This window comes from Staurois parvus, unplaced genomic scaffold (genome assembly GCF_062004578.1).
Source record: "Staurois parvus isolate SC_StPar_1 unplaced genomic scaffold, SC_StPar_1.0 ptg000581l, whole genome shotgun sequence".
Taxonomy (NCBI): domain Eukaryota; kingdom Metazoa; phylum Chordata; class Amphibia; order Anura; family Ranidae; genus Staurois; species Staurois parvus.
This window is the reverse complement of record NW_028318377.1, coordinates 7445704-7464996: the sequence shown is the minus strand read 5'-3', so window position 1 is coordinate 7464996 and position 19293 is coordinate 7445704. Positions and strand designations below refer to the sequence as shown.

The 19293-nt window shown below is 43.6% G+C and overlaps 1 protein-coding gene and 1 long non-coding RNA gene across 3 annotated transcripts in view; one reads left to right on the top strand and one right to left on the bottom strand.

Annotated features, from left to right (window-relative positions):
* Positions 1–7492, bottom strand: part of LOC149450164 (uncharacterized) — an 85740-nt gene extending 78248 nt beyond the window's left edge. The window contains exons 1-3 of one of the 2 annotated variants that reach the window (XR_016315297.1): positions 7304–7492; positions 1696–1769; positions 192–358 (exon numbers count right to left, since the gene is read on the bottom strand). This is a non-coding gene — a long non-coding RNA (uncharacterized LOC149450164). Of the gene's footprint in view, positions 1–191; positions 359–1695; positions 2750–7303 lie in introns of those variants that run through there. The other variant, XR_016315296.1, reaches the window with a different exon arrangement.
* A 324-nt stretch (positions 7493–7816) lies between these two features.
* Positions 7817–19293, top strand: part of KDM3A (lysine demethylase 3A) — a 48784-nt gene continuing 37307 nt past the window's right edge. Inside the window, exons 1-2 of the mRNA XM_089692302.1 lie at positions 7817–7986; positions 10736–10914. Of these exons, the coding sequence (XP_089548428.1) occupies positions 10744–10914 (171 nt within the window). The 5' untranslated portion in view covers positions 7817–7986; positions 10736–10743. The remainder of the gene's footprint in view (positions 7987–10735; positions 10915–19293) is intronic.

Genomic DNA, 19293 nt, shown 5'->3' with positions numbered 1-19293 from the left:
TTGGTTACACCTCCTACCTACCTGCCCACTTTAGAGAATACAGAACCAAGTATCATATTGTTGTACTAAGCAATTTGGAATTTGTTAAAAGTGTTACCAAACCCAGGACCCTGCATCCACTAGATCTGGTCTCCCATAGTACACACAACATAGAAATGTAAATATTTTAGTAACTATAAACGACTAAATACCTTTTCTCTTCAGAAGTTAGAGCAGTCTTGTGACTTCTATCAGTGTTCAGCTGAGCACTAGTTAAAGCGTGTAGGAGGAGTCTTCTTTCTGCTCTAGTAGAATGCAAAACCCCTGACCCTCTGTCTGGACAGTGCTGATTGGCCATGTGCTGATCACATGCACTCTCCTAAAAAAAAAAAAAAACCTCTCTAGCAATACGCACTATACTGAGCATGTGCAAAATGCCTACGGTTCAGTATGTCTTATCAGGAAATAAGAGGTGGTCACTTGAAAAAGGGGAGGAACAGAGAAGAAAAGATCAAAGGGCCTTTTTACACACTTCAGAGGATTAACCCCTTAGGTTCCACAGTGAGTATAACAAGCATGCTTTACTGCATATACAGACTGATCTTACCGTTGTGGGTTTAGTAACCCTTTAATGATAACAAAAAAAGCTGTAAAATAGATCCCCTGTAGCCAGCAACAATAGACCCCTGGCACCAACAACAGATCTCTAAACCCTCCAGCAGCCTGCAATAATAGACACCTCCCTCAACAGTAGATCCCTCCCAAATGACCCCCCCAGAAACATTAGCGCCCCCCCCCCCACTAAAAAAAATATTTCCTCCAGCAACAATAGTTCCCCTAGCAGCCAGCATCAACGGACCTTCCAGCACACCTCAGCAACCTTTGCCATTACATACATCCAGTGCTGGAGGTGCCAATACTGCGTTCCCCACGCATTCCCGCTAAAAAAAGCCCTGGTACAAACTAAAGAACAAGGCTTACCCGAATTTATTACTGAATGCTAATTATTTGAAATTGTCTTCTCTTTTGTTTAGAATTAATCTAAAACATAAAACTATTACATTTCGATACTTTCTTTATTATTATTAGCACAATGTATTTTAACAAAGTCCACGGCACATTTTTAAAGTTGGCACTGAAATCATACGTGACCAATCCCCCATCAAATCATCAACTGAGATACATAAAACATCTGAAAATTTATACATTGATTAACATTACAAGATATGTCATGTAAAATATTTACAATTATGAACTTCAGAGCAGGGGAGGACTGACCATTTGGAAACTCGGGCACTGCCCGAGGGCCCGGGGTCAGTAGGGGGCCCCATGAGATGCCCCTGGTACCTTTTTCATAGGCTTTTTTGAGTTTGGGCAAGGACACAGGGGCCCCATGATCCCCTATCGCCCCTGCTTCAGAGTTTCCTAATAAAAAAAGACTGTGGGGCTGATTTACTAAAACTAGGTAGTGCAAAATCTGGTGCAGTTTTGCATTGTAGCCAATCAGCTTCTAACTTCAGCTTGTTCAATGAAGTTTTGACTAAAAAACTGGAACTTGATTGGTTTTTATGCAGAGATGTACCAGATTTTGCATTCTCCAGTTTTCGTAAATCAGCCTCATTGTGTAAGACTATAGCATAGTAACTAGTAACTATAACGGGAATAGGACGTATACCAACAAATCCCTTCAACAATCTAGAAGTTATCAAACCTTACCTGAATGAAGTGTTGTCTATATGTGTTCAGTAAGGTGTGTCATAGTTACATATATCTTCACACCTCCCAACTTTCTGAGATGAGAAAGAAAAAAGGAAGAATTAGGAAAACTGAAAGGTTAAACATACAATCGCATTTTTAAAACTATCTTCCTTTATCCTGGCTTTTCTGTATACAAATACAATGGGGAGGGCGACCGCAGCAAAAGTGGGAGCGGGTACCTGTCAATGTCGGGTTCCCAAAGGTGCCAAAGGCCAACAATGGGGTTTAGCTGCTAATGTTTCTGTGGGACACAGCCAGGGGTGGACTGACAACTCATGGGGTCCCCGGGCAATAGGGGATCATGGGGCCCCTGTGTCCTTGCCCAAACTCAAAAAAGCCTATGAAAAAGGTACCAGGGACATCTCATGGGGCCCCCTACTGACCCCTGGCAGTGCCCGAGTTTCCAAATGGTCAGTCCACCCTTGGTCACAGCATACCTTTATCATTGTGCTGAACCACAGCAACATCAATAAATAATGCCATGGATTATTCATGCTCTTTCAAATACCTTTTGTCCTGACCTTCATGTTTACTTGCTTGGGTATCCTTTACAGTGTGCACTTTATTAATCTAATGTGCTCAGGGATTCTCTCTCTGTCTCTCTCTGAATATAAAATTATGTTAAAGAAGAATTATAGGCAAGATGATTTTTTCTCATTTTGGATGGAGCAAGGGAGGGTTATAACCTGTCCGGTTTTCTGTCGCCAACTGTGTCCCCACGGGAAGACTCCCCCTCACTTCCTGTCCCAAAGCCAAACAGGAAGTGAGAAGAAATTCCTGCAAATTAAGAAAATTCCTTGCCAACTCCATTTTATCAAATCTTCAGAACACATACTTACATTAACTTGATATATATACACATCTAAATTAATCTACAAATGAAAATAATTGAATGGGAATCCCATTCCATTAACTTTATAGAGCTTTTAAAAAAAATTGAAATTTTATAAGAAAAATTATATATACTGTATGTATTTATAAAACATTCTTGAATTGGATGGGAACACATTTAACTCCATTCAATCGTGTCTATTGAACATATAAAAAAATTGTACATATATATATTTTATTTTAATAGTTGTAGATGTTCCCTAGAGTTCATAGGTTATTGTGGTCATTATAACAAGTGTATAGAACATATTCTAACATTAATTGTTTATTAAATAAAAGGTCCATATAAATTAATCTACAAATGAAACAAATTGACTAGGAACCCCATTCCATCAACTCAACAGGGTTTATAAAAATATCAAGATTTCAGAAATATATAAAATATTATTGAATTCAATGGGACACACATGTACAGTATGTGTTGTTTTTATGAATATATTGTCCATGTGAGGTATGTGATGTCTTTTATGTAAGGAAGCTGCATCTACATTTAATTTTATGATTTTTTATTGAAAAAAGATAGTGAATGATTCTGAACATTATGTGCAAGACATTCTTGAATAAAAGGTACATCTAAATGACTTGGCAAACGAAAATAATTGGATGGGGACTCTTTTCCATTTACCCTAAAGCACCTATTAAAAAAAAAAATATATATATATATATATATGAAATAAAAGATACATCCAAATTAGGAGTGTAAATGAAACCCTATAAAATATTAATATTTATATTTAAACATTCTTGAATTGGAAGGGAACCCCATTCTACCAACTCTACAGATAGAAGCTATAAAATATTAACATTATAAACAGCTCTGTAGAGTTGATAGAAAGGCATTACCAATCAAGTATTATCATTATTGACTAATTTAGGTGTATCTTTCATACAAGAATGATAATATATATGTTATAATTGGATGTAAATCCCATTCCGACAACCCTTTAAATATATTATTTTATATATATATTAAATATTCTTATAATTCTGAACTCTATAGAACCTATACATCTGTGTATATACTCTAAAAGAGTTGATAGAATAGGATTTCTATTTAAACATCATCATAGGATGAGAGTTCTATTCCACCAACCCAATGGAGATGAATCTATGAATTAAAATGTAATTTGTATATAAAGATTGTTGAGCAAAACCTGCCATGTGACACGGTGTGGTCTCTATCTATGGTGTATATGTGGTGATGGTTGCTATCATTATCCCCATATCTGCATGGATTGTCCCTCCATTGTTGGTCCCATGGCTCTCTCATATGGTGTTGTCTCTATCCATAGTGTAGATGGTGTTGTCTCTGTACATGATGTAGATGTGGTGATGGTTCCTCCCATTATTGTCCTGTCTGGATGGACTTTCTCTCCATTGTTGGTCTCTTATTTATGGTGTAGTCTCTACAGTGTTGGTGTAGTGATGGTTCCTCCCATTATTCTCATGTCTGGATGGACTGTCCCTCCATTGTTGGTCTCTATTGTGTTGGTGTGGTGATGGTTCCTCCCATTATTCTCATGTCCATTGTTGGTCTCTATGATGTGGTCTCTATGGTGTTAGTTCCTCCCATTAGTCTAATGTCTAGGTGAACTGTCCCTCCATTGTTGGTCTCTATCTATGGTGTGGTCTCTAATGTGTTGGTGTGATGGTTCCTCCCATTGTTCTCATGTCTGGATGATCTGTCCCTCCACTGTTGGTCTCCATCTATGGTGTGGTCTCTATTGTGTAGGGGTGGTGGTGGTTCCTTCCATTATTCTCATGTCTGGATGGACTGTCCCTCCATTGTTGGTCTCTATCCATGGCGCGGTCTCAATGGTGTTGGTGTGGTGATGGTTCCTCCCATTATTCTCATGTCTGGATGGACTGTTCCTCCATTGTTGGTCTCTATCTATGGCGTAGTCTTTATTGTGTTGGTGTGGTGATGTTTCCTCCCATTATTCTCATGTCTGGGTGGACTGTCCCTTCTTTCTTGGTCTATCTATTGTGTGGTCTCTATTGTGTTGGGGTGGTGATGGCTCCTCACATTATTCTCATGTTTGGATGGACTATCCCTCCATTGTTGGTCTCTATCTATGGTGTGGCTTCTATCTATGGTGTTGGTTCCTCCCATTATTCTGGTATCTGAATAGACTGTCCATCCATTTTTGGTCTCTGTCTATAGTGTGGTCTCTATTGTGTTGGTGTGGTGATGGTTCCTCCCATTATTCCCATGTCTGGGTGGACTGTCCCTCCATTGTTGGTCTCTATCTATGGCATAGTCTCTATTGTGTTGGTGTGGTGATGGTTCCTCCCATTTTCCTCATGTCTAGGTGGACTGCCCCTCTATTGTTGGTCTCTATCTATGGTGTGGTCTCTATTGTGTTGGTGATGGTTCCTCCCATTATTCTGTCTGGATGGTATGTCCCTCCGTTGTTGGTCTCCATCTATGGTGTGGTCTCTATTGTGTTGGCTCCTCCCATTATTCTCATGTCTTGGCGGATTGTCCCTCCATTGTTGGTGTCTATCTATGGCGCAGTCTCTATTGTGTTGGTGTGGTGATGGTTCTTCCTATTATTCCCATGTCTGGATGGACTGTTCCTCCATTGTTGGTCTCTATCTATGGCGTGGTCTTTATTGTGTTGGTATGGTGATAGTTCCTCTCATTTTCCTCATGTCTAGCTGGACTGCCCCACCATTGTTGGTCTGGTCTCTATTGTGTTGGTTCCTCCCATGTCTAGGTGGACTGCCCCTCCATTGTTGGTCTGGATCAATGGTGTGGTCTCGATTGTGTTAGTCCCTCCCATTTTCTTCATGTCTAGCTGCACTGCCCCTCCATTGTTGGCCTCTATCTATGGTGTGGTCTCTATTGTGTTGGTTCCTCCTATTTTCCTCATGTCTAGGTGGACTGCCCCTTCATTGTTGGTCTCTATGGATGGTGTGGTCTCTATTGTGTTGATGGTTCCTCCCATTTTCCTCATGTCTAGGTGGACTGCCCCTCCATTGTTGGTCTCTATTGTATTGGTTCCTCCTATTTTCCTCATGTCTAGGTGTACTTCCTCTCCATTGTTGGTCTCGATCTATGGTGTGGTCTCTATTGTGTTGGTTTCTCCCATTTCCTTCATGTCTAGGTGGACTGTCCCTCCATTGTTGGTCTCTATTGTGTTGGTTCCTCCCATTTCCCTCATGTCTAGGTGGACTGTCCCTCCATTGTTGGTCTCTATTGTATTGGTTCCTCCTATTTTCCTCATGTCTAGGTGTACTTCCTCTCCATTGTTGGTCTCGATCTATGGTGTGGTCTCTATTGTGTTGGTTTCTCCCATTTCCTTCATGTCTAGGTGGACTGTCCCTCCATTGTTGGTCTCTATTGTGTTGGTTTCTCCCACTTCCCTCATGTCTAGGTGGACCCGTCCCTCCATTGTTGGTCTCTATTGTGTTGATAGTTTCTCCCATTTCCCTCACATCTAGGTGAACTGCCCTTCCATTGTTGGTCTCTATCTATGGTGTAGTCTCTATTGTGTTGATGGTTCCTCCCATTTCCCTCATGTCTAGGTGGACTGTCCCTCCATTGTTGGTCTCTATCTATCTATGGTGTAGTCTCTATTGTGTTGATGGTTCCTCCCATTTCCCTCATGTCTAGGTGGACTGTCCCTCCATTGTTGGTTTCTCCCATTTCCCTCATGTCTAGGTGGACTGTTCCTCCATTGTTGGTCTCTATTGGGTTGGTTTCTCCCATTTCCCTCATGTCTAGGTGGACTGTTCCTCCATTGTTGGTCTCTATTGGGTTGATAGTTTCTCCCATTTCCCTCATGTCTAGGTGGACTGTTCCTCCATTGTTGGTCTCTATTGGGTTGATAGTTTCTCCCATTTCCCTCATGTCTAGGTGGACTGTCCCTCCATTGTTGGTCTCTATTGTGTTGGTTCCTCCCATTTCCCTCATGTCTAGGTGGACTGTCCCTCCATTGATGATCTCTATTGTGTTGGTTCCTCCCATTTCCCTCATGTCTAGGTGGACTGTCCCTCCATTGTTGGTCTCTATTGTGTTGGTTCCTCCCATTTCCCTCATGTCTAGGTGGACTGTCCCTCCATTGTTGGTCTCTATTGTGTTGGTTCCTCCCATTTCCCTCATGTCTAGGTGGACTGTCCCTCCATTGATGATCTCTATTGTGTTGGTTCCTCCCATTTCCCTCATGTCTAGGTGAACTGTCCCTCCATTGTTGGTCTCCTGGCTGTCAGACGGTGTGAAGCCTCCATGTAGAGTGTATATTGGGCAATGATGGGTATTATTGGACAGGGAGGGGTGTCATGGCGGATTCCCGTCACACTTCTCTCCCCGCCATCTCGGGGCTCTGCCCATCCTCCATTTCACGTCCACCCCACCACACAAAATGGCCGCCGGAACTCTTCATGATTTTTCCCAAGGGCAGGAGCCGCGCCCAGAGCCGGGTCGTTGGTCGCCCCCATGTGTCATCGCCCAAGGACAACACCGGGGCGTCCAAATTGAGCCCCCGCCGCCGTCACACGACCTATCTTGATCTACTTCGCCAACACCGTCGAGTGAAAACAAGATGGCAGCCGTCTGAGGGAAGGCACAGGGCGCAGCCTCGTTCTGGGTCTGACGTGACTAATAGGCGCGTGTGGGGGCCCCTCCTATCATCTCCACAGCTGCCTTCCTACCCCACCCCCACCAACTGACTCTGCTCTCCCCGCTGCGGATGCACGAAGCTGCACGTAGTCCAGAGCCATAGAACTGCGAGATCTCCATCCGCTGCCCGGGACTATTTTCCCTTCCGCGATGCGGTAGCTCGTTGTCAGCCACAGCCATAAGCGATGGAAGTGAATATTGCCCGCCCGCAGTAGCTGTACTCGGCGTATGAGGAGTGATACCACCACCCTAAGCATAACAGCGGCGGACTATTTTCTCTCAGCGACGTGCCCACGTCCATTCCATAGGCGGCGGAGGGATACACTTATAGTCTTTTTTTTCTATGGGAGCCGTCATTGGATTCCCCCAGCGCTGTAGGGAATCGCTTTATAACTTCAGAGGGGGCGGTAGTAGGGGCGGCGCCTTGCATGAGTAGCTTAGCAACTCGAGCTTGATCGACGGCGTCGTTTTCCCAATCGGGAAAGAAAGCTGTATCCCCCGCCCCGCCTTCCGCAGCGCGGTGGCCAATAGCAAGTTGAGGGGCGCGGTTTGTATGGTGCGCGTGCAGCGTTCGTCCGCCTCCTGCTTGCATAGTAGTGTCCTGCTGCACCGGAGCTGGGTGAGGAGGGCTCCCGGGCGGACTGTAGCGGAGCACAATAGACGGTGACACACGGCGGGAGAGCTTGCGTCTTGGAGAAGGTGACAACCGCTGCAAGAGAAAGTGGCTCTAAACGGTGAGTATCGCCGTAGGACCGCCCGGGGCGCACATTCCTCCAAGTCTTCAGTCTGCACCATCATCTGCTTTATTTCCCGGACGTCTACGGGCTGTGCCCTGCAGTGTTGTCACATTTCCCGGTGATTGGACACTACAGGATACAAAGCCCTGGGAATGCAAGGGCACCTGGCCACCACGAAGTAACAATGTATCAAAATGTCAATATTGTAACATTGTATAGCTCGTGGAGGCTAGGTTTAGTGTATGAGGGAGGAAATGGAGGTCACCTGATAGGCAGGACATGGGTGGTCATGTATATGGGGCTGTAGCCCCTTGTAGTGGCCGTCACCTTGGCATTGCCCACCATTGATGAGTTAGATCTGTGCCCCATCCTGGTTGGATGTGTGGACCTTATCCTGGTTGAATCCCATTCCTGATTGGATATGGTTGGGAGTCCATCCTGGTTAGACACTGTGAACCGCATCCTGGATGGATACGTTGGACCTTGTTGCCGGGACCCAATCTTGGTTGAATGCGCCAGATTGATCACATCTTTCTATAGGAAGTGGAATTGCGTTTCTAGGTTGAAAAGTCCAGGTCCCCCCCCCACCATTTTCCTGGCCATGTGTCAACCCTGAATGTAAATATTTAGCCACCTAGTCAGGTGCTGGACCCTGTCATGGTTGGATAAAATAGATCCCATCCTGGTTGGAGGTGTCTGTTTGATCACATCTGCCTTTTAGGAATCTAGAAGAAGCTGGGGTTGTGTCTTTGAGATGACAAGTCCAGGTGACCCCCATTGTCCTAACCATGTGTCACCCCTGAATGTAAATATTTTTCTCCCTGGTGATGTGCTGGACCCTGTCCTAGTTGGATATGTTAGATCCCATCCTGGTTGGATGTGTCAAATTCATCACATCTGCCTTGTATGAATCTAGAAGGAACTGAGGTTGAGTTTCTGGGGTGACAAGCACAGGTGACCACCATCTTTCTGACCATGTGTCACCTCTTGATGTAAATATTTAGCCACCTGCTTTCCTGGTCACGTGTTGTCATTGCTATGCAGTGAAGGGGCGGGGACTTGTTCTACTGCATGTATGATCGTGGCCGTAAACTTGACAGTGGTGTCTGATGTAGAGTGGCTCTGCAATGGCAGATACCAATCATTTGTTAAGGAATGATATGTTAGATTGATCATATCTGCCCTTTTGTAAATGTGGGAGGAACTGAGCTTGCCTTTCTGGGCTGCAAAGTCTGGGTGACCCCACCATATAAGCCACCTGGACCCTGTCCTGGTTGGATATGTTAGCTCCCAACCTGGTTGGCTTGGTCAAATTGATCATGTCTGCCTTTTATGAATCTAGAAGACAGACGTGTGTCCCCCCCACATCATTTTAGCCTTGCCACCTCTGGATGTAAATATTTAGCCACGTCCTGTCATTGGTATGCAGTGAAGGGGCAGAGACTACCGTTATTGCATGTATGACCCTGGCCATAAGCTTGGAGATGGTGTCTAATGTAGAGTTGCTCCACAAACATGGAGGTGGTGTCTAGTGTAGAGTTGCTCCACAAACTTGGAGGTGGTGTCTAGTGTAGAGTTGCTCCACAAACTTGGAGGTGGTGTCTAGTGTAGAGTTGCTCCACAAACTTGGAGATGGTGTCTAATGTAGAGTTGCTCCACAAACATGGAGGTGGTGTCTAGTGTAGAGTTGCTCCACAAACTTGGAGGTGGTGTCTAGTGTAGAGTTGCTCCACAAACTTGGAGGTGGTGTCTAGTGTAGAGTTGCTCCACAAACTTGGAGGTGGTGTCTAGTGTAGAGTTGCTCCACAAACTTGGAGGTGGTGTCTAGTGTAGAGTTGCTCCACAAACTTGGAGGTGGTGTCTAGTGTAGAGTTGCTCCACAAACTTGGAGGTGGTGTCTAATGTAGAGTTGCTCCACAAACTTGGAGGTGGTGTCTAATGTAGAGTTGCTCCACAAACTTGGAGGTGGTGTCTAATGTAGAGTTGCGCTTTAGAACTTGGAGGTGGTGTCTAATGTAGAGTGGCTTCACAGTGGCAGACATCCATCATAATTAGTTTCTCTTAATGTAGGACACTGTCCTGGTTGGCTAGGTCATCTGGACCTCTGTCCAGGTTGGATGTGTCAGGTTGATCATGTCTGCAACTGGGGTTAAGTTTCTTGGGTGATATGTCCAGGTGAACCCTGTCTTCCCAACCAAGTGTCACCTCTAGATGTGAACATTAAGCCACCTGCTTCCTTGGTCATTTGATCTCATTGGTATACAATGCGGGAACCTGTGCTACTGCATGTATAATCCTGGCCATAAACTTGACATTGGTAGCTAATGTAGAGTGGCTCCTTAGTGGCAGATCCCCCCCCCCATAACATCTGTCTTATCTAACCACCTGGTCATGTGCTGGACTGGTTCCTGGTTGGATGTCTCAGGTTATTCACAACTGCCTTTTATGAATCTAGATGGCACTGACCTCCTATTTTCCTAGCCATGTGTTTCCTCTTCGTGTAAATATGTAGCCACCTGCTTCCTGGTCACGTGCTTTCATTGGTATGCAGTGAAGGGGCGGGGACTTGTGCTATTTGCATGTATGACCCTGGCTGTAAACCAGACATTGGTGTTTAAAAGTAGAGTGGCTTCACAAAGACACCCCGTAATTTGTTTTTGATAGTGAAGAACATTCTCTTTATGCATTTTCTTTTAGTTTTGGGTAAGGTCAGCCTGTAACGTGTCTCATTCTGTTTCATCTTTAGAAACCTCCATGATGGTGCTTGTGCACCAAGACAGCATGCATGTCCTGGTGGGACAGAAGTTTGCCTGTGTGTTGGGGGACGACGTTGAGCTTGACACCGATCACGTAGCGGACTGGCCATGGAGGAGCGGCATCATACGGGCTGCTTCCCATAAAGAAGTGAGCTGTACAGAGCTGAAGGTAATTGAGTGCTTGTGCAGTCTACTTTATTCTTCTCATCGTATGGAAATGCTTGACAGCTGCTTGATGAAGACTGTGCTCATATGTTGTATATAAACCTCAACAATAAATATCTATTTGGTCTGTTAAAACCTACCATTGAAAATTTGTTTTGTTATGTGTTTGATAATTGCAAAAAAAATGCCTGTTAATTACGTCAGAAAATCAAAGCTGTCCTGTTCACTCCACCTGTTTCACCTCAAAGAGGCCTCCTAGTTCTTATCCTAGTCACAGAATGGTTAACCTTTTATGTTAAAGATCAGAGATTGGTAGCGGTTGAGTGGTTTACCATTAGACATTGGGCATGGCTGACACCACTCAGTCCACAAAAACAGTGCATGGGACCTAGGAGCAGAGTGCATTTCTGGCAGAACAATGTATATTTTTTCTGAACTTGTCAGGTCTCTAAAGTGTTAACACAGGGTAACATCCATGCATAGCAGAGATGTACTGTGTGCGGCATTTATTTTTTCAGTGCTGCATGTCATGTTGTGGTATTTGTTGAAATATTGTTGGGTTTCCCTCTTTGGAAGGTTTTTGTTCTCGAGTCTGTCTGGTGGTAGGGGTGGGCATGGTACTGGAATAGTAGAAGTAATTTTGATTAATGATTATGTTGTACAATGACTGTTTGGGTTGTAATATGTTATATCTTCACATTCCCAATCTTTTCTTCTGTCTTGGTAGTCAAAGCATCCTCTTAGTTTACGGTAGGGATCCATGATCTTGGAGCAGGCGTTCTCAACTGGTTTCCCCTCCCCCCCCAAGTTACCTTTTGAAATGGTTTTCATTTCTCTGCTCAAGATTAGTAGACCTGTAGCTCATGGTACATGATAGTGTGATCAGTAAGTTGTAGAGACTTAAGTTAAAGAATGGGGTTTAACTAATAGTCATGCGGTCGGTGTAGAAGTGACCCTATTTCATGGGCGGTTGGTGTAGATGTGACCAGTCTCCCCCACCCTCCACGTACATACAGTGAAGGAAATAAGTATTTGATCCCCTGCTGATTTTGAATGTTTGCCCACTCACAAAGAAATGATCAGTCTAAAAATCGAATGGTAGGTGTATTGTAACAGGAGGGATTTTGGCCCACTCCTCTTGGCAAATCCTCTCCAAGTCATTAAGGTTTGGTGGCTGACGTTTGGCAGTTCGAACTTTCAGCTCCTTCCACAGATTTTCAATCGGATTAAGGTCTGGAAACTGGCTTGGCCAATCCAGGACCTTAATGTGCTTCTTCTTGAGCCACTCCTTTGTTGCCTTGTCCATGTGTTTTGGGTCATTGTCATGCTGGAACGCCCATCCACGACTGATTTTTCAATGCCCTGGCTGAGGGAAGAAGGTTCTCACCCAAGATTTGATGGTACATTGCCCCATCCTTTGTCCCTTTTTGATGTGGTGCAGTTGTCCTGTCCCCTTAGCAGAAAAATACCCTCAAAGCAGAATGTTTCCACCACCATGTTTGACAGTAGGGATGGTGTTCTTGGCGGTCATATGTATTCTTCCTCCTCCAAACACGGCAACTTGAGTTGCTGCCAAAGAGCTCAATTTTGGTCTCATCTGACCACAGCACTTTCAACCAGTCCTCTGCATCATTGAGATGTTCAGTGGCAAACTTCAGACCAGCCTTGACATGTGCCTTCTTGAGCAGAGGGCACTGCAGGAGTTCAATCCTTGTCGGCGTAGTGTGTTGCCAATAGTTTTCTTGGTGACTGTGGTCCCAGCTGCCTGGAGATCATTGACAAGATCCTCACGTGTAGTTATGGGGATGATTCCTCACTGCTCTCATGATCATTGACACTCCACGAGGTGAGATCTTGCATGGTGCACCAGACCTAGTGAGACTGACAGTTGTTTTGTGTTTCTTCCATTTGCGAATGATTGCACCAACTGTTGTCACCTACTAGTTTGGTAGCCCAGTCCAGCCTTGTGTAGGTCTACAATCTTGTCCCTGACATCCTTGGACAGCTCTTTGGTCTTTGCCATGGTGGAGAGTTTGGAATTTGATTGTTTGATTGCTCCTGTGGACAGGTGTCTTTTATACAGGTAACAAAATGAGATTAGCAGCACTCCCTTTGAGAGACTGCTTCTAATCTAAGCTTGTTACCTGTATGAAAGACACCTGGTAGCCAGAAATCCTGCTGAATGATAGGGGATCAAATACTTATTTCCCTCATGAACATACAAATCAGTGCATAATTGGTTAGACATGCATTGCTTTTGAATTTTTTTTGTTGCTATTCCGTCTGTGTTACAATACACCTACCATTCGATTTTTAGACTGATCATTTCTGTGTGAGTGGGCAAACATTCAAAGTCAGCAGGGGATCAAATACTTTTCTTCACTGTAGGTAGTGGTTGCAGGCAGGAGAAACTTGCCTGTGGTCCTAGCAGCCTTTGAAGGCACCCCAAAGTCTCCATAGAACCCTGGTTGAGAATGTCTGTCCTAGACTGTTGCTGTTGTCCTGTTAACACCACGGTCCGTTAGGGTCTGCTGTCGATTGTTGTTTTATCTTTGTGCTTTTTCTAAATGGAGAACTATTGTACCTATTACAAGTTCTAAACAAAGTTCAGTGTATACCCTTTGAAAATCTGAAGCATGATCATATTTGCTTGAAATTGGTTTTCTTATGTGTTCTCAGTGGGCCTCCTGTGATTTTGTTCTCTAGCTCCAGAATGGTGGGAAAGCATTCTCAGAGATGGTACCATGGATTTTTTTTCTTGTAAATTTTGCTGACATATTTTTTAGGATTTTTGCTATTTGTGTTTTTTCTTAAATAGGGTAGGGAATTCACCCTCCCAGAGGAAACTTTCGTCCTCCCCCTTACCTTTTGGTGATGTATTAGTATTCTTTACAAACTCTATACATCCAGCAGTGTCTTTGTTCCACTGCTTCTCTACTCCTAGGTCCTGTCTGGCACCACCTTGTTTCTTTTTAACTCCTATGGAACTGGCTGTCTCTTCTTGATTCTTGCAGCGCCGTTCCCCCCCCCAGATCTAGTGAGATATGCCAACAGAGATTTGCCTCTGTGTAATTTGTTTAGAAATTGTTATGTGAATGAAGGTTAGAATTGCCATCACATAGCTCAAGAGGTGTTTGTTTCTTCCATGTAAACAGACGTGGTGGCTGATCCTTCTGTGCATGTGAGATTTGGCACTGCCCGTTTTCTTGTTCTATGAATGGGAAAAGTTTAGACTGACAGTTCACTTTAATCAAAAAGCTGAGTCCCAGAGCTGGAATTTGTGCAAATGAACAGTTCCTGCAAGATCATCTTCTGTGTGTGAGCCCATGCAGCAACTGTCAATTAGTGGCAGTAATGACTGGGCTAGCCCATGTGTTCTTCTGTTGTAGTTGGGATGCATGGGGAAAATGAACAGCTCTTTCCCTAAATTCATTTTTTATTTGGAACCTATATCCGTTTTTTTTTATTTTTGATTGCATCCTTGTTTGGGAGATTTGAACTCAGCAGTGGTCTCAAATGTCACCATTGAGACACAAACGGTAGTAAATTCCTGGCCGTCTTACTGATGCCACAATAAAACAAATGGTGGTCTGAGTCAATGTCTGAGCCAAGACGAAAAGTGGGGGGGAAAATCTTCTGAACCTGGACAGAGCTGTAAGAACTGACAAATTATCAAACTTTCGTTTGCGTTCTTTTGGGTGCTCATTGAGAGAAGCCTTGTGTGTGGGAGCCACCTAGCCAGAGCTATTGAGCTTGTTTTGACAGTTTCCTTCAACTGGCTACACTTGAAAGTCTAAAAGTTCCCAGCACCTCTTTGAGTATGTTTTGAAGATGATCAAGCTTTGGTGGCACTGTCTAAAACAAAAAAAATCATAGCTAGACATACGCTTTATTCCTATGAGTCATTTTTGGGAACCTATACTTGTGGATTTGACTGGCTCTTGAGTTTGTCTGAATGAGACGTGTCTCTACATTCGTATGCATAGTTTGTGATTTGGTGATTGTGTTTGAGTTGTTGTGGATTTATCTAGAAAATACGGGGAGCGATGGAACCAAATGTTAGAGAAACAGCAGGTTTTGTATCTTTCGGTTATGGTCAATGGAAGCACCTGGTTATTGGTTCCTTTAGAAGTTTAAGGTTTGCTTTTAAGCGTAAAGGTCCGTAAATCCAAGCTCCAGGAGTAGGCAACCTTGGTACTTTAGCCATGATGAAACCAAGTCCAATGAGACAACACAAGTCTGCCATAGCTCTTAGAGCCATGGTGGGATTTGTAGTTGTAATGCAGCTGAGGTTGCTTACCCCTGTTTTAAAGTATATAATGACTTTCAGCTTGGATTGAGTGATGTTTTGACTTGAATCAAACTTGACTTTATAAGTAGAGTAGCATTTGATAGTTCCTGGCCAAAGCTGTCCCCTTGCTCTTTGTTGGGTAGTAATGTATACACATCCCCTTTACCTACCCTATAGTTAAATGAAAGGGGGCTGAGAAACTGATCAGAGCAATAATGGTCATTCTTATTTTGGGACAAATCTGTTGATAAAGCCATCATCTTTGGGAAAGTCATTGTTTTGCAGAGGCATCTAGGAGGGGCGGCAAAAGCTTTGTTGCAGGTCCTTTCTTTCCATGTTTTGATATGCAAGACAGTTGTGTTGTGAATCTGAATGGCTTCATGGATGATGTCCCTATGTGAATAAAATCTCAAGTGTATGTTACATTATTTATCTGGTAAAGTGTGAAGTAGTCCATTTGCCAGGAAGTATCATAGACCTGTGTGGATGGCCTTCCACTGAGCTTGCTGGTGCTTCCTGCAAGAGAGGTTAGAATGTCTTTTTATGATGGTGATATTGTTTTTGTTCATGGTGTACTGTTGTCAAAACTTTAGAACTAACCATTACTAGCCTAAGTTTGTACAAAAGCCAGTTAAACATCCTGCATGTTTTTGGAATTTTGACAGAAACCAGAGCAGCTGAAAAGGAATCTCACATGTGGAGGAGCATATAACCTCCAGAGACATAGGGTGCTGTTGTGAATTTTAACCAGGAACAGAACATGAAGGTCACCATGCTAATCACGAATGCACTGTATTTTAACCCTTTAATATCACAAATCTTAATGGCAACCATACATTAGTATTACAGGTACTTGTATAGCACAAACCATTTGTGTGGGGCTGTATATATTTATACATTTACATCAGTCCCTGCCCTCAAGGAGCTTACAATCGAAGGTCCCTAACTCGCATTCATGCATACACATACTAGGGCCAGTTTAGACAGGAGCCAGGAAAACTACCAGTGTGTCTTTAGGAGTGTAGGAGGAAACCGGAGGAAACATGCAGACTCCAATCAGGTAGTGCCGTGATTGGGATTTAAATTGATGACCCTAGCTCTGCCAGACCACTGTGCTGCCCATTCCCGAATACCTCCAGTGACTAAATAAAATTAGTGTTTTTGCTTTAACTGTTGACAGCTGGTTGGATCTAGTTGTCCAAGCTGAACATTCAGATGTCCTCCTGTGATGTGTACCATTTTGTCTATTGCCTTCCATACTTTAGCATTGTTCACCACCTAAAAGATATCAAACATGTTTGGATTTGTTGACCTTGACAACCGCTCCAATCCTTGCTTTCATTTTCAAACCTGAAGAATGGAAGAGATGTTCTCATAGGTCTATTCTGGACTTTTAAAACTGTATTGAGTTAATAATGGCTTTTTGCGCTGTACAAATGTTTAGTATGTTGTGCTGATACTAATGAGCTGCTCTTTCTATGCCCAACCCTGTGTGAATGCGTCTGCATATGCCAGCTGCCATTGGCATTGTTTGGGTATGCCACTTAAAGCCATCTCTTTGCTGCTTCCATGAGCCAAGTAGTTACATAGTTAATTAGATCACAAAGAAACTTGTCCAGTAGAGGAAGAATAATCACAAATGTTCAGACAGAACACGCACAAGTACTTGATATTCTATAAAGTGTCTAGAGGTTTTATGTTTTTTGCAGACACATTGGGGGGAGATTTACTAAAATTGGAGCATTCAAAATCTGGTGCATCTTTGCATGGTAGACCGTCAGCTTCTAAGTTTAGCTTGTTTGATTAAATTAAACTGGCAATAACATCTGGGAGCTGATTTGTTTCTCTGAAGAGCTGCACCAGACTTTGCACTCTCTAGTTTCAGTACTCTTGTATTTTCCGTAAGCCTCACTCACACTGCGAAAGGGCTGGAAATTTCCACTCGCCTGCTCGCCAATGGCGATTGTAAATTATGGTGGGGGCGAGTGTGTCCCCCAGGACCGTCTTGCTGAGCAGGCTCGGAGCTCAGGCCGGATCTGTCATTGGCACTGGGAGCCGTCAGACTGCTCAGTAGCTGAGTGCAGTGAAAGCAAAGGAAGGAGTGTGTGCTGTGCTCTCTGCCTCCCCCTAGAGTGCAGTACCCAGATCTGTGAGTGAACAACGAAGTACTGCAACTTTTTATTGTGGGGGGGGGTGTACATGTGTTTGTTTGTGTCTGTGTATGTACATGTGTGTATCTGTACATGTGTATGTACGTGTGTGTGTACAGGTCTCTGTGTGTGTTTTGGTGGTGGTGAGTAACTCTTTTAAGGCCTGGTTAGTAGCTCAGGACTTGCAATTTTAAGCCCTGGGTTAATGGATTGGCCTGAAGTGAATGCTTGATGCAGTACACCGTATGCTAAAGCTGCGAGGCTAACCACATGAAGACAAGCAGCTTACCATTGAGTACAGGAGGCTTTAAAAGTTCTTGTAAGTTAGCCAGATGGGCCACATCGGATTCTTACAGATTGTACTACAAATCTGCTGCTGACAACTGGAGGCAGCCATCTTGTGGGCTGAGACATGACTGACAGTATGGTTGGTGCCTTTGTGATGTAAGTTGTTGCTAGTAACCTGATAGGCTACACTGGAAGCTTGTTTCTGCCCACAATATGGCTGCCTCTACAATCTGATTAGTTTCAGAAGCTAGCTGGCATCAAGAACCATGATGTATGCTTTTTATTTTCTGCTTGGTTACATTATTGGCTTTTGTTGTGTAAAGGGAGGACATAAGGAGGATAGACAACATTATAGCTTATAGAAAAGTTTGGAAGAGTAGTTGCAGTAAAATACCGATTAGCTGAGTTTTCCATTTTATTTTAGTCAAACCATTTTTACTAAATTATGGTTCTGTGTAAAAAAAATGCTTATTGTGAAAACCAAGGAGGTTGCTGGGCTTGGAGATCACTTTTCACAGGGTTTTGTCTATTTGGTAGGCATAGTATATTGAGCACCCATTCCCAGCCCTTAAAGAACACGGGTCATGTTCTCATTGTGTCAGGACAGTTCCAAACATAAATAACCAACGATCTAAAAAATGTTGATCGGTTATCAGTCTTTGAGTAATTTGGAGTCCAAATGCGCATCCACCACTGCTGATTGTTGGTTTTTGAGGACTGATCTAGCAAATATGGATAAGACCACATAAATCTTTGGGAAGATATTTGTTTTAATGTTAGATTTGGACATTGTGATTGCCTGATCGTGAACTTATTTAGTTTTACCTTCTGAGGCTCCTTGTAAAGTAGTGCCGGGGCTGTGCATGTCCCAGGAGAGGTGTATATATGCGGTGGCATCGTTGGAGGACTTGTTTTTCCACGTAGTATGTTCTCGATCTGTTACCAGGCAGAGTTGAGCAAAATAGTGCTGAGCTCTCTGTGGGAGCTAGCGTGATCGGTATAGTAAGCAGAATATCCAGAATTACAACAGTGCAGTATGCTATAAAACATTCTTCACGTTGTAAAGTCAACTATATGGTTTGTCTTCAGTTCAGTAACTTCACGGCACGTCCTTCGCTGCATACCTTCTTGGCTAATCATTTTTTTTGTGTGTGTGTAAGAAGCCATGTGACCCAGCCCAAGCAGTGAGATAGCCATTGTTTTCGAGTGAATATCCTTTGCAACCGTGTCTGCTGCTTTTTGCTTCTCTTCCCCCACCCCCAGCTGCTGTGGGTTTGCAAGTTCCTATGTGTACGTGCTGTCTGCCTTACTGAGGAGGGGGTTGGTATCGTGTGTAAACTTGGGACGAACAGATTCTTCAGCATACAGTTGGGGAGGGGAGCGCCAAGCTAGCTTGTTGATCGCGTGAGTCATGTTGTGCGAGGGGTGTAGCCCTGCCATACATGACATTATCGTGTGCTTCACATGTCAATGAGAAAGCATTTTTTCTTTTCTCTCTTTATTCTGCAATATGTAGCTATGTGAATTGAATGGTAGTATGAGCAGGAAATGAATAAGCAACCATTATCGGTTCTTAAATATTGCTAATGGTCTTTGGGTGTGTTTTTAGGTTTTACTTTCCATGTCCTTTGTTTCGATCTGTAGGGCTGCCTTT